Here is a 26,702-nt window from a genome sequence, read left to right as displayed (position 1 = left end):
AGGAATATCGCATGTAACACATGTATCTGAATGAAAATGTTCGAGGAGTATCATTCGATATTAGCCCTCAGGGGCTGTAGCGGTGTTTTTTGAAGCTACAGTACGGGCTTAGCAACCCCGAGGTACCCGAGCTAGAGATGAGAAGTAAGATATGCTGCAAACAGTATCAAAAGAATGCAGGAGTCATGTAAGACGACGATAAGAAAAATGGAAATAAGGTAGTAATAAGTAAGCACTAGTACAATAACTTTGTATAATAAGTTAGGCACTTCAAATAAATGAATGAACGAATGACGACTATTCGTTCTACGAAAATCACGGGAGCTGCTAGTTTGATATAAATATTTAAACAAAGGAAAACAATGTTCTTTATTTGTTTAGAAAACCTATCGTAGTCGTACAGTTTCAAATGCAATCGCAAAGGAGTTTGCATTCTTAAAATCTAATCGTTCACTGTTTACGATCGACGACGTGTCAGGATCAAACTTTAATAAGAAAATTTTAACATTTGTTGCGCGTTTTGGTTTGTGAATTAGTATATGGAGTATTAGTATATGGACAATGAAACGATAAAGGTAGACGAGGATCTATGCTTGTTTCTTGAAGTACTCCAGCCTGAAACTCCGAGATAGTAACATGCCAATTTTCATTCTGAGCTGCCTCGGTGGAAGTAGAGTAAAAATCTTTTGGATCCCGTGGGCCCAGTAGCCAGCAGTAGTGTCTACCTTTCCAAGCGTGGTGATTGCGTTTTTAGCGTACGTTGTTGCGCTCGGTACTAAAACGCTGGACACCTGCAACGACAATATATTACAATAATTCGTTTAATAATCTATTCGTCACGTGTCACGGCCACTTCACCTGCAGTCTATCGCTGAACGCGTTCATGTTCGTATTGACGAAGAATGGCGTCAAGTGCTGTACAGTTATCCCGAATCGAGAGTACTCGACTCTGAGCGCCTCGGAAAAGCTGTTGATGTACACCTTCGACGCGGCGTACACAGTCATCAATGGCAATGGCTGCAGTTCCGAACCGGAAGACACGTTCACGATCGCGCCTTTTCCGCGTTCTTGCATTTGCTTGATGACTAATCGTGTCATTAACGTGGTCGCTCCTACGTTCACGTTAATGATGTTCCACAGTTCGGTCTCGGGAACTTCGCCGAGGTACATGGGGTAGCTGTACTGGATACCGACATTGTTCACTGGAAAATGACCGTGCGTAAATTAATGGCGACCAATCGGAGCGCTCGTGGTGCGTAGACTATCGCGGTGGAGCGCTCGCGGTGCGTAGGTTACCACGGTGGAGCGCTCGTGGTGCGTAGACTACCGTGGTGGAGCGCTCGCGGTGCGTAGGTTACCACGGTGGAGCGCTCGCGGTGCGTAGGTTACCACGGTGGAGCGCTCGCGGTGCGTAGGTTACCACGGTGGAGCGCTCGCGGTGCGTAGGTTACCACGGTGGAGCGCTCGCGGTGCGTAGGTTATCACGGTGGAGCGCTCGCGGTGCGTAGGTTACCATGGTGGAGCGCTCGCGGTGCATAGACTACCGCGGGCGCTCCACAGACGGACGCTCTGATGGCTCGAGGTTTTCCGTTAATATCTCCTCAACGAAGTCTCAGACAACATTTTCGCTAAGGAAAAAGTTGTTCCAAATCACCCAAACCACCCCTTTCGGGGACCTCCAACATTTTTGGTACACCCTGTAAGAATGTCAGTAACCGTATTCGATTATTTACCTAAAATACCGATAGGTACGTCTTTTAGTTCTTCTTCGAGCTTTCTGTACACCTTTCTCCCTTCGCTAAAGTCTGTCACGATGATCTTCACTTCGATGTTCGGATTCTCCTGTAAAATCTCTTCCCTGGTCTTCTCCAACTTCTCCTTGGTTCGGCTGATCAGCACTAGGTTTAAATTTCTGGCGGCCAGCTCCTTCGCGTAAGCTTTACCGATCCCGTCGGTGGATCCCGTCACCACTAAAATTTCAATAAAAAATGTCAAAGAAAACCGCGAAATTCCCTCGAATGCGTCGACGCTCGCTCACCTGCCCATTCTCCGAACTTCTTGCGCAGATCGATCGGTTTCGTGTTGACTAACGGCACGAGAAATTCCCAGAATGCTCTAACGACGCTTCCGACGTTGTTCAGGAGAAGCCAAGCCACGAGCAAACCGATCAGTAGCCAGAACGCAAGTTGTAACATCATTTTTCTGAAACATATACGCGACTCAATTGCATTCGGGTTTCGGAAAAGCTCGCGAAAGAATTGTTTCCTTTTTACACATGCTTATATATCGCTCGTGTTTGTTGATAAACAATCGTTATCTATGTACAGTCCCGTAACGAGGACTATATTTATACGAGGAAATTTTTTTTAATTTTAAATGAGTTCCCTGTATATACAATATTCTATTCGTCAAGATATTTGTATGAATAATGTACGATCCAAATAAGAACAAATTTTCTATTCGTATTCAATGACGACAGAATAAAAGAAATATGAAACATAGGTATACGTTAAAATAATATAATAAATGCATAAACTTCGGACTGCACTAGACTTCGTACGTTATCTGATGTTCACTTATTCCGCAACGTGCATCGTGTAAAATAAGTTTCGCTTATTCGTGCGTTGCATGTTCCCTCTTTCGTTTTAGGAATATTTAACAAGCAAACGTAAAAATGCGATTATAACAAACTTCGGTAGAGTTTGCGCCCGCCTCTCAATTGCCACGAATCTAACTGGACTAACGTCAACTGGTAATATGCTTTAACTAATAAACCCATGTTTATTAGTAGGAACAATCAAGAACCAGGGATCAAAATAGTTAGAAAATATTACAGTTAGAATTCGTATGTTTTTGAGTTACAAGCGCGCATAACAACACGTCGTTTACCGCGGTCAGTAAATTTTGTATCGTCCAGGTATTTTTCCCCGTGTGATAATCACATCCTTATCTTTAGCATAACAATTAATGCGATGACGAATTTATGACAACGATTGCGAATATTCGTCCACCCAACGGCCGAACCAGGAAATTTCGAAACTCGTAGAACAACTTTGAACGCGTGACGCTTTAAGCACGTATTATTGTATATCCTGTAAAACCGAAAGGATTCTTCTGAAATGTGGCGCTAGTAGTAGCGAGTCAGCACGAACTAATATTAACCGAGTTCATTCGAAAAATTTACGACCGAAAATATAGGCGAACGTAAAAATGTCACGATCGATGGATCGATGATTAATCGATAATTGTACCTACCGAATACTCGGACACGATCACGTTGCTCCGAAAGATTACATATTTCAGAAGAAAGAACCGATTCGCGATTTCTTACATGCGTGATCATTGCGAGCGGTTATTACAAAATTAATCGCGAACTAATCCGACGCTGTTATCGCGCGTGTAATTATCACCGTCGAATATCTGTACACGTATTGTATGTCGAATTATTTCGCGTATCGAAAGATATTTTTTCGTCGAAATGCAATGAGTGAAAGTTGCGACGTTACCTAAGCGCTTGGAAAGCTTTCGTATCGTATCACGTTGCGAACGCGATACCGTGGTCATCTGTCGTTCAAAGTTCCGTTGGATCTTGACAGGAAACGCTTAGGGCTCGTTTCACCTTCGCCACCCTAATTCCGACCATTTGACGCTAATTCGATCGTCCAGTATTTCCGCGACGGACTGTTGTTTTCGGTGGACGAGCAGCCAACGAAGGCTAAAGCGAGACTAAAGACGAAAGCTACCGCGGCAAGTGAACGCCGCGAATGGAAATCGAAGGTAAGACACTTTCTCTGAATATCACGGGAGCCATCCGGTGACAGCGTTAAGATAAGATGGCTCTCGCACAGGTGGGAAGCGTGCGCAAAAACAGACGAACTTTTAGCGTCGACGGTCCTTCGCTAATTAAGCGCGCGGGGTTTCGTCATTGGCTTGGAACGCATCGTTGACCAGTCGCGCGCGTGCATGGATTTATTAAAATATTTAAACACAAAATCGTCCAAGTTGTCCTCGGTGAATTTTTGTATTAAGGGGGGAGGGTCAAGTAAAATTCAAATTTTGACCTTTTCTTTTTTTTTTGTTTAGAAAATTAGTTTACCATCTGGAGACTGTGGTCCGACCATTTCAGGTAAAACTTCGAAGTCTAAGTGTACCTACAGAGTCATCAAAGTGATGCGCTCCAAACGGTACACGAAGGACTATTTTTAGATCCTGAAACATTAAACGCATTTTTCTCAAAACACCAAATTTCGCGTGCCGTGCAATGTAGCTTAGAGATTTCTCAGCCGATTGCTATGAAACTTGGCACAAAATATTCCCCAAACTATTCTCCTTTGCATCAACCTAAAGGTTTTTATAGAAATTGAAATAAACAATGTTTTAATCATTTTTTTTATTGACAAGATTCTTTTAACGTGGCGTGAAATTTTAAATTTGAAATGTTTTTTTTTTTTTTTTTTTTTTTTTAATCTAGGTTGATGCAAAGCGTGTTACTATATTTTAACGAAAAATTGGTGGATTTTTGATTTCAAATAATTAGAGTGATCTGTGCGTTGCACGGCGCATTTTCGAGAAGCCAACTTCAAACAGCTGCCGTTCATTCATTTATGAATATTTTTATATAAAACAAAATTATATAGATTATCTAGATGCTACAACCCCTTTAAGGGGTTAGTCGCAGTCAGGAAGAGGAAAAACGACATTCCTTTGTGATTTTTAACTTTTCCGATTTATAGGGAAGTTATTGTATTTGCCTCTAAAATGAAGAATCGATTTTTTAGCGGATCTCCATGTTTCAAGGTCATTGGAGTAATTTTAGCCTATTTTTAACAAATTGTTCGTGTGTGTGTGTGTGCGTGCGTGTGTGTGCGTATGTACGTACGTATGTAAACAAATTTTTCATTAACGTTTTCTAAAAAAACTACTAGCGAGATCAAAATGATCGATGATGCAATCGATGTGTATCGATCTAACTTAGAGTTGATTAGATTTCGTTCCAATTCGGTCCAGTAGTTTTTTAGTTTTTTTTTTTTTTTTAAGGAAACTTAACTTAATAACGCAATCTAGATGGGAGAATATAAATTTATGAGCGAATAACTAAACGGAAATAATATATATACATATATATTACTATTATTACATTTGTATAACACATGTATATACACATACAGGGTGCTCCAAAAGTATGGAAGCAGTCAAATATTTCCAAAATGGAACATTTGTGAGAAAAGTGGTTTAGAGAAATGTTTTAGGGTTTCAAAAATTCTATTGAACGATCGTGTCCGTTTGACCTTCAAAGGACCGGTCAAAGTCACGTCAAGGTCAACATGATTTTTTGAATGGAACACCTCATTTTTTATCATGCACTGTGAACGCTGGCTATGAGACCTTTTCAAAACACTAGTTTCAAACATTGTTTTTCATTCGCGATAGATGGCGCTGTAATCGGAAATCGGGAAGTTCCTTGTTTTTTAGTTACTAAATAATAATTTGCATAAGTAACAATTAAGTATATTGTAAAGCGTGTTTTAGAGAACTAAAAAAACATTTGTTTGTTTTAAGAAACGTTTAATTTATATCGTCGTAAGAGCCGATGACGTAGACGATGATTTAAAAGCGCAGGTTACCGGAAAACAAAAACAAAGGTAGATTTCGAAAATAGATTAGTCTAGCGGGCCCCTGAACGAAGGATTTTGGTAAAAATTAATTTAAAACAAGATGGCGTACATTTGAAGTTGATTTTCAATTTTTTCACTAAAATTAAGCGATTCAATGCAGGATAAAAAGAAAAGTATACGAGAAAATAGATAATCCTTCGATCAGGGACCCGTTAGTCTAATATATTTTCTAAATCTACCTTTAGTTTTGTTTTCAGGTGCACCAGTTTGAAGAAATCTCGCTCGCCGCAAACCAACTGGCCACCCACACCATCGCCCGTTACTACGAAATGAATTAACCTTTTCTTTAAAACAAAAATTCTTTTATAGTTCTTCAAGACATACTTTGTAATATATTTACATTTCATTAATTAAAATTATTATTTAACAGCTTAAAAACACACACACACACACAAGAAGCTGTACGTTTCCATTTTCCTGACTGCGACTAACCCCTTAAAGATGATATTATCGTATTTTCTGTTTATAACATTTTCGGGCGAGTTAACCTTGATTTTTTTCTGCTCCTGACGCTATCTATTTGCATATGCGTGGATATAATACGAGTTTCGTCGTAGCTGCACAGATATATTATACGTTATCTCGTAGCTAGAGGTCAACGCGTTAAATGAATTCTATGGCTCGAATAATTCGAGTCGAATTCTGATCGAAAGGTTCGACGAAAGGCGTCGAGATACACTGATGGACATAATTATACGAAACCCCATTTAAAAAAAAAAAAAAAAAAATATGTACAGTGACTCCCAGAAACATTCGGACACCAGTGTATGGTTAGCGTTACGGCTTAATATCGTAGTTATTAAAAAAGCAATCGTCTTCGTTACTTTTTCCAATAATCAATCATTTATTAACATTATTAAAGATATATGCATTCATCCAAATATTTACATAAATTACATAATAACAATAAATAAACGAAAGAATACCGCATTTTCGGGTCACAAAAATATTCGGACACTACGAGAAATAACATTTATTAATTAAAATTAAACATTGTATGTTCCACATTAATATTTTGTTGCAAATCCCTTTACTTTTATGATATGTCTCGTTCGATTCGGCATATTAGAAATTAGTTTTTTTAAATATTCTGTCGAAATGGATGCCCGTTCTTCTTGAAGCCTAATTTTAAGTTGTTCTTTGGAACGAATGGGTGTCTTGCGAATCCGTTGGTTCAACTTATCCCATAAGTTTTCTATAGGGTTGAGGTCTGGTGATTGCGGAGGTGGATGAACTTTGGATGGACTTTGGGCCAATTATACAATAAAAATTCTTAGACAATGCGCGACTTACGTTTAGAATCATTATCCTGGTAAAATGTTAAATCTTCAACGATCCCCATTTTTTCTGCACTTTGTTTTAAATTGCTTTTTAAAAGATTCAAATAAGCATTCTTAACCATGATGCCATCGATAAAAACTAAATGGCCAGCGCCGAAAGTCGAAATGCATCCCCACACCGTTACAATGCCTTCTCCGTGTTTTATCGTACCCGAAAATCTGATATTCTTTCGTTTGTTTATTGCTATTATGTAATTTATGTAACTTTTTGGATTAATGTATACGTCTTTAATAACGTTAATAAATGACTTGATATTGGAAAAAGTAACGACGACGATTGCTTTTTTAATAACTACGATATCGAGTCATAAAGCTAACCATACACTAGTGTCCGAATATATCTGGGAGTCACTGTATATGCTTGTATACGTAGCGTAAATGATGATGGGATGAAAGAGTACTATTCGCGAGCTCCATCACAATGTAAACAAACACAAAGCGTCGAAGCATTTCCAAGAATTGTAATGTTTGGTTTCTTCCGTAGGACAAAATTATAAGACATCAATGTTAGTCGACTACAGGCAGTCGTTGAATCTAAATGTATTGTGTGTTTATTACTGTGAATTCTCTATTATAGTGATTTTGTTAGTGTAAAATAGAAAAACATTCGATGCGCACTTCGCGACGTTTCCTTATCTAAGAGCGATACGGATAAACGTCTAATTAAGAAGAAAGGGTCATTGTAATACCTAGACTGCGGATCCTTATGCAAAATAAAATCTTCTCGAACGTGGCTACGAAAATTGAATCTAAATCGGAATTTATTTTATTCAGCAAATATTATAACACGAACTTTACTTTCAGTCATTTTTATATTCTTGGATATTCAAATTAATGTAAATGCATATAGATCCGGAGTCTATCGATAACTCCATAGTCGAAACACTTGAATAAATACAGGACACAGGATATCGCGAGGAACGTTTTGGTATCAGCCCGATTAATAAGGTTACTATCAGGTGCGATTGTACCTGAATTCGTCGCGACCTTCGAATTTTCTGCGGACGGCTCGAAAGCGGATGGATAACGGGAGAGGAAAAAAGATCGACGACTGGCGAAGAAACGAAGATGAAGTGTCGGAGGCGCGCGCAGCTTCTTTCACTTCCACAACCTGCCACCACGTTCCAGTCTTATGTCAGAAGGTCCTCGGGACAAGGCAACAGCCGACTTTACCTGTTGCGCACCGTTCGTCCGTTCGACTCGTTTTACATCGTCGCGTTCGCCTTGAAATCGTCCGACGTTTCGAGTGTTTCGAGTGTTCTTCCGTGGCGGACCTCGCGCGTCGCCAAATGTAGCCGACGGAACGAACAAATCCGATGCCACCTCGAACGAGGTCGATTCTCTCGAGGGACCATTTCGGATCGAGAATTTCCAGTTTTGTCTCGAGACGTTACTTCGACCTCAAACGATCTCGATGAATTTTCGGGGACCGGCGAAGAAGCGTTCGACGACGCGTGCCTGGAGGTCCACGAGACGGCCGGCCATGCCACGTACATTTTGACAACTTGCGGTCCATCGTTCTCCTCGCAACAGGTGAGTGGTCATTCTTCGAATCGAATAGCCAAAATGGAAACGAAATTATAGAAAATAGCAAGCGTACTATTTCGGAATGCGTCAAATAATAGTAAATGGTTGAAATTATATATACAGTCGGTGTAATAAATATTCGTACAGTAACCAATTCAAAATAAAACTCCATACATTTATTTTATTAATCAATTTTACGGGAAGAAATAATTAATAACCAATTCATAATAAAAATAGCGAGCGTACTATTTCGGACTACTATCGGATACACGGAACGAAAAGTATAACAGAGTACCATGATTCATATTTAAATATTAAAATAATAGTAAATCGTTGAAATTAGATACAGTCGGTGTAATAAATATTCGCACAGGAACCAATTCAAAATAAAACTCCATACATTTATTTGATTAATAAATCTTATGGGAAAAAATAAATAATCAACATTCCTACATATTTTTAAAGTAGAATTTGTGTTTAAATTAAAGTTTATTATTTTTAATGTTAACCTCTTACGTATTTCCTTTCTTATTAATTTTATTTTTCATTTTATTTTAAATCGGTTGCTATACGAATACTTCTTACACCGACTGTATATATATAATAAATTAATAATAATAATAATAAATTTCTAATCGCGATGCTCGACGAAATATTAAATTTTATCGACAACGTTTAAAGTACGGATGCTATGATGTTCGCGCACGCGTTGAATTTTCAACGTTACTTATACCCGTTTTGGCGCAATGCTTGCGCTTCAAACTTATATTTATAGATATTTATACTCTACGTGGAATTTCGTTTGAAAATGAAACCATAAATAATCGTGGGTGAATCTAATGGTAATAGTTAACTGATACGGATGAATAGAGATTGTTTACTGTTCTTTATAGGAGTGCCTTAGACGCGATAATGCGTTACTGACTGGTTTCCCTTGTTAACGCGCGGACAAGGTCTCGCGTAAATTCTATCGATCGATTATGCGATATATTAGTCGACGCGTAATCTATGGCGTTTTGCTTACGCCAGAAAGATCGTTATTCGAATAAATTTATTTGTTTGTTGGAGTTTATTGTGGTAGCTGGGGGGAGCTACTGGACCTTTATTCGCACCCTTATTTGCTATTTAGACTGTCCTTATTCCTTATTTCTCGCCCTTAGACTTTTTCCATACTTATTTTTCGTATTTCCATATTTTTATTGAGCTCTAATGTAATCATAAAAAACCTGGCGGGACCGATCAGGATTCGAACCCAGGTTCTCAGCGTGGTAGTCGGATACGCTAAGCACTGCTCTAATATGCCCAACTAGGATGTTGCAAACGTAATTACGAAATAGAATAAAGAATTTGGTAGGATTGCAAAGTCACTCCCTCCTCTTGCTATCGCAACACGCAACTTTCACGTTGTATTGTATAATTTCTTCTCAGATTCTATATTTCCTAATAATAGACGTAGTATGCATAATATCGTTCGCGCTGTGTCAGAGGAATGTTTACTTTACGATTCTAATACGAAATTATCAGTTTCGCAACTGGTGTCGTTATCGCGACAGTCGCGACGATATCGATTTCTCTCGAAAATCATCGACGGTTGCCGCGTTCTAAATTAAACGTTCGAACTTTTCTTTCGAATATTAATCGATATTCCCGATCTCGTTTCGAATCGACCAGGAAGCAGGCATCGTCCGTCACGCGTCCATAAAAGAAAAAGCTTGCTCTAGATATCTAGATGTCAAACGTACCGTATACTCTCGGACAACCGGCTCGTTTAAAACCGGCTTTAAAGGACGAAGAATTAGAACAGAGCACGAAACCGAGTCGCTCCACTTCTTCCCTTTAACGATAATGCGCTCGTTCACGTTCGAACAATTAACCCTTTACACTCGAGAGGTGACTCTCAATCGCCATTAGCTTTCACGCAGCAAATCTACAATACCTAATGTTTCCTTAGGTTTAATTTCATTGGTGCTCCAAGTGTCGATATAAATGATAGGTTAGAATTCATGGCAATAGAACGCTAAGAAACATCTCGAGTTGCTGGTAGACAGTATCTGCTAGATACCAGAAAAAAAGGCCTCGAGTGCAAAGGCTTCAATTTCATACATACCCGTGAATTGGTGTATCTCGAACGCAACAACTAGCGAATTAACATCAATAACGTTTAATTGAAAGACCTCTCTCGGTCGCTCGTATTACAACGAAACTAACCGATCGAAGCTTCGTAACGATCGATATTACGTCGAGGAATCTTTCGAGTTTAGTTCGAGCTTCGCAAGAGGGAGACGCAAATCTACCATACGGTGTTCGCTACGTAAAAAGAAATACAGTAAAATAAACATTGCGTTTGTCTGTGTTTACATTTGGCTCGGGTCGAGCGTCGAGCGTAGAAAAAGACAGCGAAAGAGGAAGAGGTCGGAGGAAAAAAAACCGTCGACAGAAGAGTATGGCTGAGACAATAGTAATGCCCTCAGGGCCTGTAGCTATGTTCTATGTTTGATTGTAGCTACAGTACGGGCTTAGCAACCCCGAGGTACCCGAGCTAGAGTGAGAAGATGAGATAGATGATAGATGAGAAGTAAGAGATACTGCAAACAGTATTAACTAGAGATCACGGTTTTGAACGGGTATTAAAATACACGGGTATATGGAACACGTGTACCGTGTATTAAGGGATTAAGAACACGGGTATTTTTAAGGCACGGGTACTCGAGTGTCGAAATACGCTGACATCCGGATATCTAAATACACAGATATCCAGGTACATACACGTGCATTGAAATACACGAGTACGCATACATCGAATTATCTATTGTTATCCGTTACTTGAATATTTATTTTAACTAGTAAATAAAGTTTTACAAATTACACTAAAAAATGTATTCTGTTGTATTTATTCTTCTTATGTTTATATTTTTTTTATTTATTTATTTTACTGCATATCAATTTTTTTCAAAATTAATAAGGATCATTATTTTAGAATAATATAGCAGTTTTACATAAAAGTTTGTATGTAAAAATAATTGGATATTGTACCCGTATAATTCGATGTATGCGTGCCCGTGTATTTCGATGCGCTACGCGCTAAGCGGCCGCGCTCATACGCTACCGCGAGCGCTCCATCGGCATACTCGCGCTCTGATTGGTCAGTGTTTTCCGTTACTATCTCCTCAACGAAGCCTCGGACAACATTTTCGCTAAGGAAAAAGTTGTTTCAAATCGCCTCCCGAACCACCTCTTTCAAGGTGTTACAACATTTTTGGGACACCCTGTCGAATGCTAAGAAAGCATCTCGAGTTGCTGGTAGATACTAGAAAAAAAAGGCCTCGAGTGCAAAGGGTCAAAACAATGCAGGAGTCATGAAAGACGATAAGAAGAATGGAAATAAGGTAGTAATGAGTAAGCAGTTATGTAATAACTTTGTATAATAAGTGACGCACTTTAAATAAATGAATACATATCTCGGTTAGGACCATATTACACTGCTCGCTCGCCAAGCGTAAAGGAGGACCCCTTCAACATGAACTTAACTATCAATCTTTTTTATATTCTTGCAAAGTGTTTGCATTTTGTACTTTCTTCCACATTCAAATTTCTTTTAAATGCATAAAGATCCGCAGTCTACTTATTACACTGTAACTACAGATTCATCATTTGCTACAATCACCTCGTCCTTTTTTCTGAAAAATTGTAACCCTTCCACGATAATCCTAGGGCGCCGATATCGCTAACCCCGGCACTGTATATACACGTATACGTAAACCTGCGCGCCTGGACCGTATGCGTAACAATTTTTCGAGTCAGTTCTGCTCGATTTCACAGGCGCCAATCATCTACAACTACTATCGATCAAGAAAGTAGTTCGATGTCCCGGGTGGACTGGACGGACGATGACAGGATGCCGTGTTTGGGGTGCAGTTCTGCTTATCTTGAACGTTACGTGTTCGATGGCGAACGCGAGCGTGGCGGGAGAACGTACTTCGACGAAGGACGAGAGAAAAGGGTCCGTCGATACGGAAAATTTTCTGTATTCCTGGACGGGGCCGAATGCTCTTACAAGATCGGCTTTGGTGGAGCGACAGGAGAGGCTGCAGTACAATTGCGAGGAGATTCTCGGCGACGGCGAGTCCGTGAACGAAGTCTCTGACCCGGAATCGTTTAGAAACGTCCTCGTTGACGAACAGCACGAGTTACTCTACTGCTACGTTCCTAAGGTTGGAATAACGTCGTAATTTATTGACACTTTTTATGTAGAAATCGTTAAATAATTCAGGATTACAAATTGCTTCACTGATTAGGTTGATGAAGAAGGAAGTAGGGACTTTGTGTCGGTAGAGTGAACTTGGTTTATCATGGGCATGCTTGCTTGGTTAGCATACAATGAGCGAACGGTTAAATATACAGTGATATCTCGTTAGACGCACATGCTCGGGAGCGACCTTGTGCGATTAACGTGGACATCGTGTATTCATTGAAGAATATACGAAATATGTAACGTCAAAGAATATACGAAACTCGGCGATCAAACTCCTAGACCCCTCAAGGGGTATATCCATCAGTGGTGGGGCCGGTTTCTGTGCATTTATCGTGGACGTGTGTCTAACGAGACATTACTGTAATGATACGCGTATAATGAACGCGCAATTATAATGATATCTATCGTTCTATTTTCAACAACATATTATCAGGATTTTAAAGCCTTCGTATTTCAAAGAAATGTATTTATACCGACATTTGAGCGCGGCGTTTCGACGTGTTCGTAATAATTCGATCGTCCATTGTATATCTTGCTACAACTATTGATCTATTCTTCATCTTTACGATTTCTGTATACAAAACCTGTTAAATCTGTTATATCCTGCATATTAGAAAAAATACGAAGTTACATGTCGGCCATATTGGATCCGACGTTTTGAATCTGGCAATTCTGATATCAGATTCAAAGTTTTCGGCTCAAATAAGTCATAAATACCAAGTTTCATGAAAATCTAATAACTTTTTAATGTGCATGTCCGCCATATTGGATCCGACGTTTTGAATTTTGCAATTCTGATATCAGATTCGAAGTTTTCGGCTCAAATAAGCCATAAATACCAAGTTTCATGAAAATCTAATAATTGTTGAATATGCATGTCGGCCATATTGGATCCACCTTTCTCAAAAGATCGAGGAGGTCTTCAGCAGACTTTCCTCCCGTAACTAAAAATAAAAAAGTCTGTACTTGAATGTGTTCACCAGGTTGCCTGTACGAACTGGAAACGAGTCTTGATGGTGGCCACGGGCAAGTGGCCAGGCAGCGATCCATTGGAGATACCAGCCAATCAAGCACACTCGCCGGGTACTTTTAAAAGGTTGAGCAATTATACGCTGCCCGAGATCGAACGAATGCTGGCGACTTACGACAAGCTGATAGTCGTCAGACACCCGTTGGAACGACTCTTGTCGGCCTATAGGAATAAGCTGGAAGCGAAACACGAGAAGAGCTCCAAGTATTTTCAGACGCGTTTCGGGAAGAAGATTATCAAGGTACCGTTCCATTTCCACGTGTATTCCGTAGGCAACTAGAAATAGTCTCACTTCATCGGTTCAGGAGAAACGTAGACATGTTTCGTCGATTAGACATTGACTAGGTAACTTTTGTCTAGTCGACTTGCTTGTAGAAATTAATTCTGTTGTAGAAATTAATCACTGACCTTCTAGGTTCTCGACCTGGTCTTCTGAAGAAAGTCTAAATTATTATTATTATTATTATTATTCTAACAGATTACGCGCGATGGCTACTAAAGTTCGTATAAACCAATGTCCATCGGGTTGGAGACTTAGGTTACGCGTGTACATAGATACATTGTAATAGACATCAGGTTGAGGATTTGGAAGGTTCGTACCTTAATGTAATTTCGTGGGATCTCCGTAAACGATCTACGCGTTTCTAAGATTAAATGTTAATCGCATTTTCTTGACAGAGGTGCAGACGGAACGCGACCGAGGAGTCCTTGAAGAGAGGCGATGACGTGACGTTTAGGGAGTTCGTCGAGTTCATCACGGACGATTCGTCCAACGAAACACGAAACGAGCACTGGAACCCGATATACGAGTTGTGCCAGCCCTGCCTAGTTAATTACAATCTTGTTAGCAAATACGAAAGTTTGGTGGAGGACGCGACAGAGGTTTTGGAACGGATGGGCGTCGAGTCGGTCAAGTGAGTACGCGTTGATGATTCATCAGATACGAACAAGACACTGTTTATTTACAGCATGACTATTTCTTTCTGTTTCGTATCTTAAATATGTTCGATTAGAAGAAAATACATATTAGGTTGGCCCGAAAGTTTCTTTCGCGAGTTGCACTCAATTATTTTATGTGGTGGTGTTTGTATAAATAGACAATCTAATTTCGTAGATATTCATGTTGTAACAGTAATGGAGAAAAATGAATCGTCTACAATTCAGTAATGTAACATAAAACATAAAATATTGTGCATGTATTATTTATTAATGAAACGAAAGAAACTTTTGAGACAACCTAATACATCGATCGAACATTTGGAAGTTTTTAGAATGATTAAAGAAAGAAATAGTGGAAACGTACGGAAACGATAGCTTGTTTGATACTGTTATAATATTATCCTTTAATTTTGTGTACGCAAGCTTGCCTATGAATAATTTATATTGAATTGTTTTCACAGCTTTCCGGCTAAGCCCTCCAACAGCGAGCCGACTGCGAAAAAACTAGAGAAATATTATTCTACTTTAACGTATAAGCAGCTCCGGAAGTTGGCGAATTTGTACAAACACGATTTAAGGCTGTTCGACTACTCGCTAGAGGACGTGCTTGGATTTTCCTTGGCGTGATTCGTTTGACTATAGGATACCTGAAAGGAATACGCTTCGAAATGCAAATAAACGCGACTAACGGTTATACGGAAACGTTGTGTATAAAAAGTAGATATAGGTTTTAGTTTCAGGTTTAATTTACGTGGAAGAGGTTTCGATCGTTGTGCTTCACAGGCGAGGAATGGACTATGCTCGTACTTTTAATGGGGGGCTGTTTATGGATAACCAAGCCATTAGGAAAGTCTAGGATGAAGTACTAATCGATCGATTAATTCGGAGTATTCTTGAGACAGTTCGTAGTTCAATAGATATCGTGATTCGTGAACGAATGTTCGCTTTCTCTCGCTGGTGAATTTATTTTTAAAACGCGGGCAAACTTTGTGGCAAAAATGTGAACGTATAAAAACAAGCAGATGGCCTGTTTCGTTCGGACAAGTGAAAGAATGGTGCCGGAATGAGCACGAGTTGAGAGTTAGCCTAAGATCCTTGGGTGCTTTCCCACGTTAGTCATACTTCGTTATCACATGCCATATTTACATATGTACCTACGTAACGACATGTACAAAAGTTTCATTTATCATAGTTCGTACCGTGAGGTAACCCTCGAGTGTCTTTTTCGATTATACAATCGTACGATTCTGTCGTAAATGGAATAAAGAACTATTTTTCATGAACTTTTGGAATGATCTTCGATTTGATAGAAATCGTAAATTATCATTGAGCTCCGACATTTCTTATTATGTTATTACGTCGTAACATTTGTGGCATCCCTGCGCCTAGGAGATGGCAACCGAAAAGAGGAATGTTGATATAGATTGCCGGATACTAGGGGCACATCTGCGCCAACGATGTAGCAACCGAGCCTACAAACTGGTTAACTTGATATCTAACAGGGGCATACTCGCGCCTAGTTGATGACAACTAATATTTCATTCACTTATCGTTTATGCCGCTCAAAGGTTCAACAATGTTGGAAATTGGGAAGAGGGAATTTTAAGGGGAGTCGTACCGAGACACGAAGGGATGTACTGGGAAGTAGAGGAAATTAAAGGGGAATGTAAAATAGAGAGAAATAGAAAGAAATTAAATGGAAATGTACTAAGCAATGAAGGAAAAATTTCCACGATGCTGTACATGATGTAATTCTTTTAGAAAATCTTATTACTACTATATTAAAGCCTGATGGATTAGTACAAAATGCGATCATATTCACTTCTGAAGTAAATAAATTTATATATAAACAACAAATAAGTTCAAAGGTAAAATCATATACTTACCAATGAAAGGTATACTAAGTGATTACATGATTAAAAAATTTGCGACAGTAATTGAGCATGAAGAATTATTGAAAATGTTCCAAACTAATGACGACAAAAATGTGATCTCATTTTGAAGTGATCTGCATAATAAGAAAGTTGGTCGTGAAATTGTTCCAACATCGCGCCGCTACATGGCGCTATAAAAATGAAATATTCAAAACATAAATTCTCTACTTTTCTCAGCATATAAATGTAATTTTACGTCATTATTCATAATTCAACGTCTAATTGTTGATTCGTACACTAATAATTGGCTGATATCAAGTTTGTTGTGTAGACAGTGATGGACATTCGTGGGATTTTTGCTGATCATGCGCATTGGAGCGAGCGTTGGAGTCCTCACTGCTGTACACACTTACTTAGAATTTAGGGTACCATTGGATCCCAGTAAGGAACAAAATATAATGTCCTCTTCTTGTCCTCGATGATTCCTGACGTGGACAGCTGCGGTTCATTATCCATTTTTTTTTAATTTTCCCTAATATTACACTCACGAACACTCACATTCTTGTACTTAATTTGTCCGTTAAAAACGCGGGAAAATTGCACAGGCCCCTTAAATGCACCTCCTCTGGCGGTTCGGATACATGCATGGTAGCAGACGACAAGTAGCTGTGACGTCGGCTTACGCATGTGCAGAAAGGAATTCATCGAAAAATCCCACGAATGTCCATCATTGGCTTCGACCATATATACATGGACTGGTCAAGCCTACTCTTTATACACTGAACAACACTGAGCAGAGCGTAACCATCTTCATACCAAAAGTGAGACTTGACGCTAATTTGCATGCGTCAAATTCGAGAACTATAGCATAAATTCCATCTCGATGACAGGCTGACTGCAGCTTTGACCAATGGTCGAAGAGTAGTTCCTTTGACTATATAGACATATACTCAATATACATTTCTATATACATTTCTATATACTCAAAGAGTAGTTCGGCAAACCGTCCAAAATTTTAATTCGCGCCTTTCCCCACTGCTATCGCCCATTGACTGTAGCGCTTGCGCACAACTGCTTACTCGTAACTTTGGCATGGGAGATGTTGGTTACGGACTACACTATAGCTTGAGCAGTACATGTATGTATTGTCGAAGATCACTGGTCGTAGAGTAGTTTCCACGGTGCGCTGCTAGATGCCGCTCCATTTGTTTGTATTGTGGCTCCACCTATCAGCGGAACTAGAGAGACACACACACCACGAAACCACGCGTTCTCTCATGTACGCACTTACCCCTTCCATTCATATGTAAACCCGACCGGCCCCCACTCACACAGGTGTCCAAGGCACGGGCCTGCTAGCATAGCGCGAAGAAGGGGAATTTTTCATGTCGGTTCAGTGAGCTCACGTACTTCGAACGACGATCGTCGACAACGACGCGATTCGGAATCGGAAACCTGTGACGTCCAAAAATGGCGTTTCTCGCATAGCTCGCCGCAACACCAAAGTGCTCTGGCTTCGTAGACGAGTGAAAATCGGGCTCTATCGAAAGGGAAATCGCGTCAACTCCGAGAAGTAAGAGAAGGATTCCTTGTTCGAGAAGCTCCTCGAGAGAGAACGACCGACGTAAATATCAGTTCACATGCCGAACATTCTTACATCGACGATCGCGCGAGTGCAAGTTACAAGATAGTTCGCATTCGATGCATTTATACACGACCGAGTCGTACGTCCTCGTGTCGTCCGACGTGAATTTTTAAAATACCTCTCTTTTCCTCATTCTTCGAACAAATCCACCCCAAATCGCGCCCTTTCGACGAGAATTCCGATTGGCTAATTCGTCGACCATTGACCAATCGACGACGACGATCCTCGACATCTCTTGTCGCGACTTTCCTTCCAAAAACGAACATTTTATCGTCGTAAAGAAATTCAACCGATTTATGATTAGCTTCTTATTAAATCGTTCGAGAAGATTGATTACGGTAATATCCGATGGCGCTCCAGAGGCGTCGGTACGCCGACGAAGAGTCGAACGGTTGATCGTTGAAAAAATGGAGTGAAAGTGCAAGCGAAAGAAAATTTCGCGCGTGCCAGTGTCTACACGCCGGCATCTATCAGTGCTTTATCGAAGTTTTCCGCGAAACGTTCTCGAAGTGTTTTCTTCGTATTACAGGAATAGTTAGACACATTTTCGCCATAGATTCTCGTCGCGTCGTCGTTCGTTTTATTCATGCTCGATTCGCGAACGATTCTAATCGTCTTGTTTATCGCGACAGTCCGAACGACAAGGATCGTTCCGAATGTCATAAGTCATAAGTTACACCATACGACGTTCCGAGCGTGGCGTTCGGTAAGTTTCACCTTTGAAATCTGTTCGCGACGATGTACATCCGTGAATCGTCGAGATAACATCGGTCATTGGTTTTGTTGCACCGACGACGCGTCGTGGAACGATAAAATCGCGATCGCGATCTATAGGAGGGCGATAATCGTCCGGCAAAGTTTGCTCTCGTCCGGCAGAAAATTTTTACGCACTTGCGCAAGCTTCGCCGGTTGGACGAGGTTTTGTGACAACAGTGATGTCATAGCGCGGCGTAGCTATACCTTTAGGCACGTGGAGTGGATGTCACGTAAATGTACACGGTGTCCGAAACCAAAACTAGGAGAAATAGATGTTGGGATACCGGATTTCCAAGGGAAATAATTCGTATAAATAAACGTTGATAGTATACAGGGTGGTCCACCTAAGTAAGGCCACTTAAATATCTCCTCTAATTTTGTGGGGGTACAAAAAAATATTTTGTTTGCTATTTGAATGGTTTGAAAAAATCATTCTATTGCAAAAGATTTCTTTTTTCTAGGGTAATTTTTTTCGGGGTTTAAAACATTATCGATGTTTTCTTGCGTATAAATGTATAATTTTTTTTATCGCATCTTGTAAACTCCGAAAAAAATTACCCTAGAAAAAAGAAATATCTTTTGCAATAGAACGGTTTTTTTAAACTATTCAAAAGCATTTCAGCATACAAAATATTTTTTTGTACCCCCACAAAATTAAAGGAGATATTTAGGTGGCCTTACTTAGGTGGACCACCCTGTATAGTACGCGGCTGGATGAAATTAATAGTTTAACTAGGATCGTTTTATGTATTAGAAATAGTATATGGACTGTATTTACGCATTTATCGACAGGCTTTTACAATTTAACAGTAATGAGCAGAACTCTAGGCTTCGAATAAATCTGAAGTTCGTCGAGTTTGTCTCTTTCGAACATTTTCCAAAGAAACGAGACAAACACATCAGTAAACTTCAGATTTATTTGAAGCCTAAGGTTTTGCCCATTTCTGTAATTTAACACTGCTGTGTTTTCGATTCGTCCGTCGTTCGAATAAAATTCTATCCATCTCTGGATTCGCTCGCGATCAAATCCGGTGAGTCGTACGTGTTCGATCATGTTTATAGAAGAGGAAATTGCGTCTCAAGCTAATTAAATATATTAAGTTGTCCAGAAAGTTCGTGCCAATTTCTAAGAAAAATTCAAAAACACGTTTGAATTTTAATATACATATATTTATTGAATTACATAGGTGCCATGTTGTTCCACAGCCTTTCCACCTTTTAAGGGATGTATGCATGTTATTTGTTTTCAACCACATCGATATATTCAGGCCCGTACCACCTATTAAAAATCTACATGGACTTTCCGGACAACCCAATAGTATATACAGTGGGTGTATAATGTATTCGTACACCGATCAATTTCCCAAAAAAACTTTTGCGTAAAATTGTAGTTTCTTAACTTCTTTTTTTATAATCAATAATATTTTACATATTCTCGGAAGTCTCTAAGATAGATATCGACCAAACAACATTTACTAGTTAATAGAATTTGTGAAATTAACAAAGAAATGCGAAAAATGGGTAAAAGTATAGAAGCAATAAGTATTTGTGCGATTCTTATGACGAACCATTTACAGTAGAGTTTGTAACGTAAACACATTAGTTTATTATATTATATGAATTATTATTATACGAATTAGACAACATCAAATTTCCAGGAAAGTACTCTTACAAATGGCTCTGATAGAGAAATTGAAAAAGATCCTACTTCGAATAACTAATAATTTAGTCAATTTAACGCTTAGTAGAGTTGCAATAATTATAATATCAAAAAGGAAATCCCACGAAGGAAGTATTATATACTTGTAAATTAATGTAAATTTCTTTTTTTTTTAATGAAATTTAACAAATTAAACAGTTGTACGAATACTTATTGCTTCGATATTTCTATCGATTAATTGTTTTTTTCTCTTGTTAATTTCGTAACTTGGATAAATACCTATTTTGTTTTGTAAACTATTTATTCTAGAGATTTCCGAGAATATGTGGAGTATCATTGCTTACAAAAAATAAGTTAATAAATTCTAAGTCCACATAGTCTTTTTGGAAATTGATCAGTGTACGAATATTTTCTACACCCACTGTACGTTCAATAGGAATAGTTGAACTGCAACTATTGCTCGCATTGAATTTCGACCAATTTCGACCGCTTTTTAATATTTTCGCTTCTCTTTCTTCTCGCGGAAGTTTCCTCGATTTTCTTGAAACATTAGAAAAGCTTAGCTGACTCGAAGCGTAATTTCTACGCTTTCTTCCTCCCTTTCTCCGGGTTCGTAACTGTACAGGATTTAATGAAGTCGAATGTAAACGGCGAAGCGCTAGATTTCCATCTTAAAGGATGCGAAACGTATGATGCACCAGAAGGGGACGCGCAAGGCACAGGTGTCCGGGTTCGCGTAGACACTTTCACCGTGTGAAATTTTTTTTAACAAACTAATCTTCGCGAGCAACGAGAGTATCGCGATTAACTAGGAGAGAATCCAAGAGAATCGAGAGGTTTCAGACACCGTTTCCGTGTACATCCGACACGTACGGTGCCGTAGCGAGGAAATTTGGCGCCACGAGGGAATTTCAATGAATTTGAGAAATTTGAGTGGTGGTGGTGGGGGGGGTGGAGGTCTTCCCTATAATACAAATAATTTCATTTTCGACGAGCTGGTTTTCTTCTTTTTAACTCATTCGTTTGTAATTATTCGAAGAAATTCATTTGTTTATTTTAAAAATATAATGATTTGTTTCTTTTGGTAAAATACGCAAACACGCACGAAATTATGTCGTGTTTGGTATCATTTTGCTTAGAAAAATAACACGAGTGCGCCAGTGCAATTTTCACTTGTAAAAAGTCGAAAATAAGAAACTTTCGTTGCGCTAGCGTGTCTGACGCACCGGGAACTCTCGGATCTCTCTTTCTTTCTTTCGTTGTCTCTCTTTCAAAATGGCGGCCACCAGCTCCGTCTGAAATTTCCATTTTTCTATGCGTAATTCGTCGTTTTCGCTAAAGAGTTTCAGATTATAGAGTACGGCAATAGGAATCTAGCGTATTAGGAAAATAAATTCTGTAGATTTATTTCGCAACCATAAGTATTCTTGTCTCAGAAAAACACAAGATTCTCGTGCACCCGCGGCAGCAATTACGTCTGGCATTGTAGCTTAATTCGTTTTTAAATAAGAACATAGCACACGCCGAGGATCAATTTATCAGACCACTTGACCCCAGGGTTCGCGATGAATTACCTTTATGGATCGGTGGCTCTTAACCCTTTGCACTCGAGGCCTTTTTTTACTGGTATCTAGTAGATACTATCTACCAGCAACTCGAGTCGAATGCTTTCTTAGCATTCTATTGCCAGAAATGCTAACCTTAGCTTGACTTCGAAGACGAGAATTTCTAATTCGAATTCTAATTGATTTGAAAATCAGAATAATCCTTATCCCTTCGAAAATTATTTTATCGACAACACTTCGAGTTCTAATGAAATTAAGCCAGTCTGGTAGCGATCCCTTTCTCGGTGTAACCTTCTCGCAGGGCCGGCGTGATCTTTTGCGGGGCCGGGTTCAAAAATTTTGCAAGGCCTGAATTCACATTTAAATCCTATACTTAAAATTTTACAGCCAGGAATTATTTATTTACAAATGCTATACAGGGTGTCCCAAAAATGTTGTAACACCTCGAAAGGGGTGGTTCGGGAGGTGATTTGAAGCAACTTTTTCCTTAGCGAAAATGTTGTCCGAGGCTTCGTTGAGTAGATATTAACGGAAAACACTGACCAATCAGAGCGCGAGTATGCCGATGGAGCGCTCGCGGTAGCGTATGAGCGCGACCGTTTAGCGCGTAGCCTTCGCTACCGCGGCCGCTCCAACGGTATACGCGCGCTCTGATTGGTCGATGTTTTCCGTTAATATCTCCTTAAAGAAATCTCGGAGAACATTTTTGCTAAGGAAAAAGTCGTTTGAAATCGCCTCCTGAACCACCCCTTTCAAGGTGTTACAACATTTTTCGGACACCCTGTACTTTGATGATTTTTGTCGCTCCTTTCGATTTAATCATCGCTACTAAGAAAATGTCTTGCATCTCAGAAAAAATTGCTTTCATTTGTTAATAGTATCATCAGTCTGTAAAAAGTTAATCAAAATCGGTAACATTTAATTCAGTAATTTTCGTAGACCGCGGCGCCTTTTAAAACGCGAGGTCGGGTTCCGGCGAACGCGCTGAACCTGCCTTCCGCCGGCCCTGCCTTCTCGAGTATTAGTCGAATATCTTTTGTCGAATATCGTCAGTTGTATAATTTCGCGTCGAAAAACGTTCGATTGTAGCATGAAGCTGTATCACGACTGTTGTAATTAAAAAAAAAAAAAGAAGCGAAAATGGAATTGACCGAGCAATTACGACCGGAGCAACTGGTGGGCCTGGTGGCCCGTTCCGCGGAGGGCACGGCTGCGAAAGGGATGCCCATCAAGGGCCACGAGGACCTCTGGGTGGAAATACAGGCGAATACGTTCAGAAACTGGGTAAATGAGCATTTGAAAGCTGCGGACGTCGCCGATGGTCCCGTGATCGATCTATCGGAGGACTTTAGAGATGGCACGCGACTCTGCGCTCTCGTCGAAGTCCTCACCAAACGACGTCTGCCTCGATGGAACCCCAGGCCGGCCAATCAGCATCATCATCTGGAGAACGTTTCCACGGCCCTGCAGGCCATCGAGGCTGACGGCGTAAAACTCGTAAATATCGGTGAGTCGAACGTTCGATCATGTTTATAAAAGAGGAAATTGCGTTTTAAGTTAATTAAATATAGTATATAGGTTTAATAGGAATAGTTTGACTGCACTATTGCACGCGCGGTAGAAGAGTGTCATAAACCACGCCCATGGGAGGCGCCATAAACGTCTCTTCTAAAAATAGAAGAGCATACCTAGGTTATCTTTTTAAATATCAAGCAGAAGAAATGGCACTAGAGCCACTTCCAATCGTCGACGTAACGTACGAGATTCCCATGCAACCACGAAGCATTAGTAATATATGTTCGTGTTTGTATTTTTCTGTTTACTTTAGAAAAAATTTAGGGGCCCAAATGGTTTCTTGCATCCAGGCCCCTTTATAGAGAAGGCCGGCCCTGTAAATGCATAAAACGATTACAATCTAAATCACAAACTCAAAAACGGAGCGACTACGGTTACAATCAAATGTTTCAGAGTTGCGATTACGATTACAATGATAATTGCAAATTTTTCTGCGATTACGATCATATTTTCAGGTGTTTTCGGACATAGAAATTCTTTGCCTCAATACCGACTACAGTGTTCCTCACATTCGTGTTCCTCGCCCCCAAAAAGACCTAGAGAACCATGCTTTCGTCAAAATTAAAAATTAAAAATTAAAAATTAAAAATGTTCAGTTGAAATAATTCGTGTCAATAGGCTAGAGCCTAGATAGGGTAACATTTAAAAATTTTTGATTTTGACGAAAGCATGGTTTTCTAAGTTTTTTGGGACGAGGAACGGGAATCTGAAGTCGGTTTTCAGGTACAACATTTCTGTGTCTGAAAACACCTGAAAATACGATCGTAATCGCAGAAAATTTGCAATTATGATTGTAATCGTAATCGCAACTCTGAAACATTTGATTGTAACCGTAGTCGCTCCCTTTTTGAGTCATTGATGACGAAAGACTGACGGCGGCGAATGTTTCCTTGTTCGAGAGGATATATCGATCAGGTTTAGTCGTATTCGCAGGTGTGTAATTGCTTTTCCGCGGATTTTATGCATTTACAGGGCCGGCGTTCTCTATAAAGGGGCCTGAGTGCAAGAAACCATTTGCGGGCCTAAATTTTTTCTAAAGTAAACAAAAAAATACAAACCGATGTTACTAATGCAACTAATGCATTATTAATAACGTATAATAATAATAATTTCGTTTTTGGTAATATATTAATTACTTCAGAAAAATTACAATTCTTTGCAATTTCTTTGCGATGCTTAATATAGCAAGTCCATTTAAACGTTCTGCGCACATGCTTGACCGAAGATAATTCTTTATTAATTTTAATTTGCTGAAAGAACGCTCAGCACTTGCTATAGTAACTGACAACGTAAAGAGAAGTTTTAATACAGTTAATACATTTAGAAATAACTCGTTCAATGCGCAAGAGTACATAGTTTCTTGAGTTTCTTTAATTCTTGATCATGTTGGGCACCCTCAATCGCCCCCCTCCCCATATGGCCGGCCCTGTGCCCAATAATTTATCATTTACAATAACAGTGAAACTCCTATGAAACTATCAAAAATATACGTAATGTATGTTGAATATATTTTACAATCAATAATAATAATATTCCAATTTCGACTTTCAATAAGTGCACTATTTTTTTAATATGTTTAACACGTTTGTTCGTGTACCATAAATGCATAAAATCTGCGTAATAACAATTACACACAGGGCTCATCGAATGACTTCACCGATTGTTACGTCGTTGCCGTTATGTTTCACAATGTTATTCGTAACGCCTTCTCGATAATCGACTCGCAGATAACCTGTATGCTAGGATTGCTAGGTGCTTTGTTTATTATGGTCAAGTATGTCGCGCGAGCGTAAAGTATACAGCTGAGCGTCGGTTAAAACCGTATAGGTTACGCTAGCGTTGTTTACCAAATTAGAGGATGTAACTTGTAACCAACAAGTTATAGGAAGAATCTTTGCGGCGGGGGGGGGGGGGGGGAGTCAGAGGAATGTTTTGAATGTAGATAAACGGGGATGACTTTCTCAGTTGTAAGGTTCGTAACGAGACGTACACACGGTAATTTTCTTTGTTCCTCGCTCTATATTTAATTCCATAATGCATAGAAGCTCGTAACAATGAAGACCTGTTATTAGCTCGCCTCGTTGTCTATAGAGTCCGATTAAATTTACAAATGTTCTTTTTTCGTCGTTCTTTCTTTTGTTCGGATATGTCTCATACCCGATGAAGGCGTAACGTCGCAGTAAGTGTATTGTATTTAGTTCGAGTACGCGTTTCAGTTATCTCTCATTATAAAAACCATAGTTGTTACGTCACGGCTTGCAAATCGTACCTCGAGGTCGTTGCCTTTCTTGCGCTCTATCGGCACCTACGAGGCTGTTGAGCCCCATTACGATTATACTCGTGTAGCTGCCGACTAATTTCATTTCCAACCAGCGAGCGCCAAACCGATGCATCGACGATAAGGCCCTCCGTGCATTTACGCGTCTCGCGCATCGAAAGGAACCTTGAACGGAGAGCAGAAATGCGTTAATTCCGCATTAACGGGAGTACATTAATTGAAATCGTCGGAGAAGTTCAAGTGTAACGATTTTTATTGGTCGCTACTGTAACAACCGACCCTCCCCGATACGCTAGAGCAGTGGAGAAAAAAGAAAATTATAGGGGAAGAATGATCTGCTTACAGTAGCGTTCATTCTTTTTAGAGAACGAGGATTATAGAATTTCAAAGTGTAGTTTATTTCACAAACGGTTTCGTGAACAGAATTCACGCTCATTGTAAGATTTAGAAAAAGTATTTGTTCTTTTATGACATATACGTTCTCTTATACACATAAAGTGCAAGTAAATTGCTTCGCATGTACTTAATGTAGTTAATTTCATAAAGGGTGTCGTGGACTCAATTGTAAGATTTAGAAAAATACTTG

The 26,702-nt window shown here is 39.5% G+C and overlaps 3 protein-coding genes and 1 long non-coding RNA gene across 10 annotated transcripts in view; 2 read left to right on the top strand and 2 right to left on the bottom strand.

The window, feature by feature from the left end:
- Positions 1-350: 350 nt before the first annotated feature.
- On the bottom strand, positions 351-10,767 carry LOC128895788 (inactive hydroxysteroid dehydrogenase-like protein 1). 2 transcript variants are annotated; one of them, XM_054158712.1, is made up of 5 exons: positions 10,650-10,767; positions 2,039-2,202; positions 1,734-1,970; positions 859-1,202; positions 351-791 (listed from the first exon to the last, which is right to left on the bottom strand). In XM_054158712.1, the coding sequence occupies exons 2-5, from the start codon at positions 2,196-2,198 to the stop codon at positions 588-590; spliced, it is 945 nt and encodes a 314-aa protein (XP_054014687.1). In that variant the 5' UTR covers positions 2,199-2,202; positions 10,650-10,767; the 3' UTR covers positions 351-587. The 2 variants fall into 2 exon arrangements, with proteins under 2 accessions (XP_054014687.1, XP_054014686.1); XM_054158711.1 differs by lacking the exon at positions 10,650-10,767 and adding an exon at positions 3,507-3,749.
- Positions 8,191-16,046, top strand: LOC128895787 (carbohydrate sulfotransferase 11). Its single transcript, XM_054158710.1, has 5 exons — positions 8,191-8,548; positions 12,362-12,753; positions 13,778-14,065; positions 14,503-14,738; positions 15,225-16,046. The coding sequence occupies exons 2-5, from the start codon at positions 12,430-12,432 to the stop codon at positions 15,388-15,390; spliced, it is 1,014 nt and encodes a 337-aa protein (XP_054014685.1). The 5' UTR covers positions 8,191-8,548; positions 12,362-12,429; the 3' UTR covers positions 15,391-16,046.
- Positions 16,047-17,998: 1,952 nt separating this feature from the next.
- The window catches only part of LOC128895451 (filamin-A), a 35,435-nt gene continuing 26,731 nt past the window's right edge, over positions 17,999-26,702 (top strand). For 2 of the 6 annotated variants that reach the window (XR_008461805.1, XM_054158050.1), the window contains exons 1-2: positions 17,999-18,383; positions 23,353-23,770. Coding sequence is in view for 4 of the 6 variants with exons in the window: in XM_054158050.1 (XP_054014025.1) it covers positions 23,404-23,770 (367 nt within the window). In the remaining 2 variants the exon portion in view is untranslated. The remainder of the gene's footprint in view (positions 18,384-23,352; positions 23,771-26,702) is intronic. The other 4 variants (XR_008461804.1, XM_054158048.1, XM_054158047.1 and 1 more) reach the window with 4 other exon arrangements.
- The window catches only part of LOC128895466 (uncharacterized), a 2,216-nt gene continuing 1,332 nt past the window's right edge, over positions 25,819-26,702 (bottom strand). The window contains exon 3 of the long non-coding RNA XR_008461809.1: positions 25,819-26,281. This is a non-coding gene — a long non-coding RNA (uncharacterized LOC128895466). The remainder of the gene's footprint in view (positions 26,282-26,702) is intronic.

Source organism: Hylaeus anthracinus, unplaced genomic scaffold (genome assembly GCF_026225885.1).
Source record: "Hylaeus anthracinus isolate JK02 unplaced genomic scaffold, UHH_iyHylAnth1.0_haploid 5, whole genome shotgun sequence".
Classification (NCBI taxonomy): Eukaryota; Metazoa; Arthropoda; class Insecta; order Hymenoptera; family Colletidae; genus Hylaeus; species Hylaeus anthracinus.
The sequence above is the reverse complement of the archived record's forward strand: the minus strand, read 5'-3'. Positions and strand labels throughout refer to the sequence as shown.

What these genes read in the sequence shown, in the direction of transcription:
- LOC128895788 (XM_054158712.1), bottom strand. Translation starts at nt 2,198, where the DNA reads ATGATGTTACAACTTGCGTTCTGGCTACTGATCGGTTTGCTCGTGGCT. An exon ending in GAAGTTCGGAGAATGGGCAG is followed by an intron (nt 1,971 to 2,038) that starts GTGAGCGAGCGT and finishes TTGAAATTTTAG; the next exon opens with TGGTGACGGGATCCACCGAC. An exon ending in CGTTCAGCGATAGACTGCAG is followed by an intron (nt 792 to 858) that starts GTGAAGTGGCCG and finishes TTGTCGTTGCAG; the next exon opens with GTGTCCAGCGTTTTAGTACC.
- LOC128895787 (XM_054158710.1), top strand. Translation starts at nt 12,430, where the DNA reads ATGACAGGATGCCGTGTTTGGGGTGCAGTTCTGCTTATCTTGAACGTT. An exon ending in TCTACTGCTACGTTCCTAAG is followed by an intron (nt 12,754 to 13,777) that starts GTTGGAATAACG and finishes TGTGTTCACCAG; the next exon opens with GTTGCCTGTACGAACTGGAA. An exon ending in TCGGGAAGAAGATTATCAAG is followed by an intron (nt 14,066 to 14,502) that starts GTACCGTTCCAT and finishes TTTTCTTGACAG; the next exon opens with AGGTGCAGACGGAACGCGAC.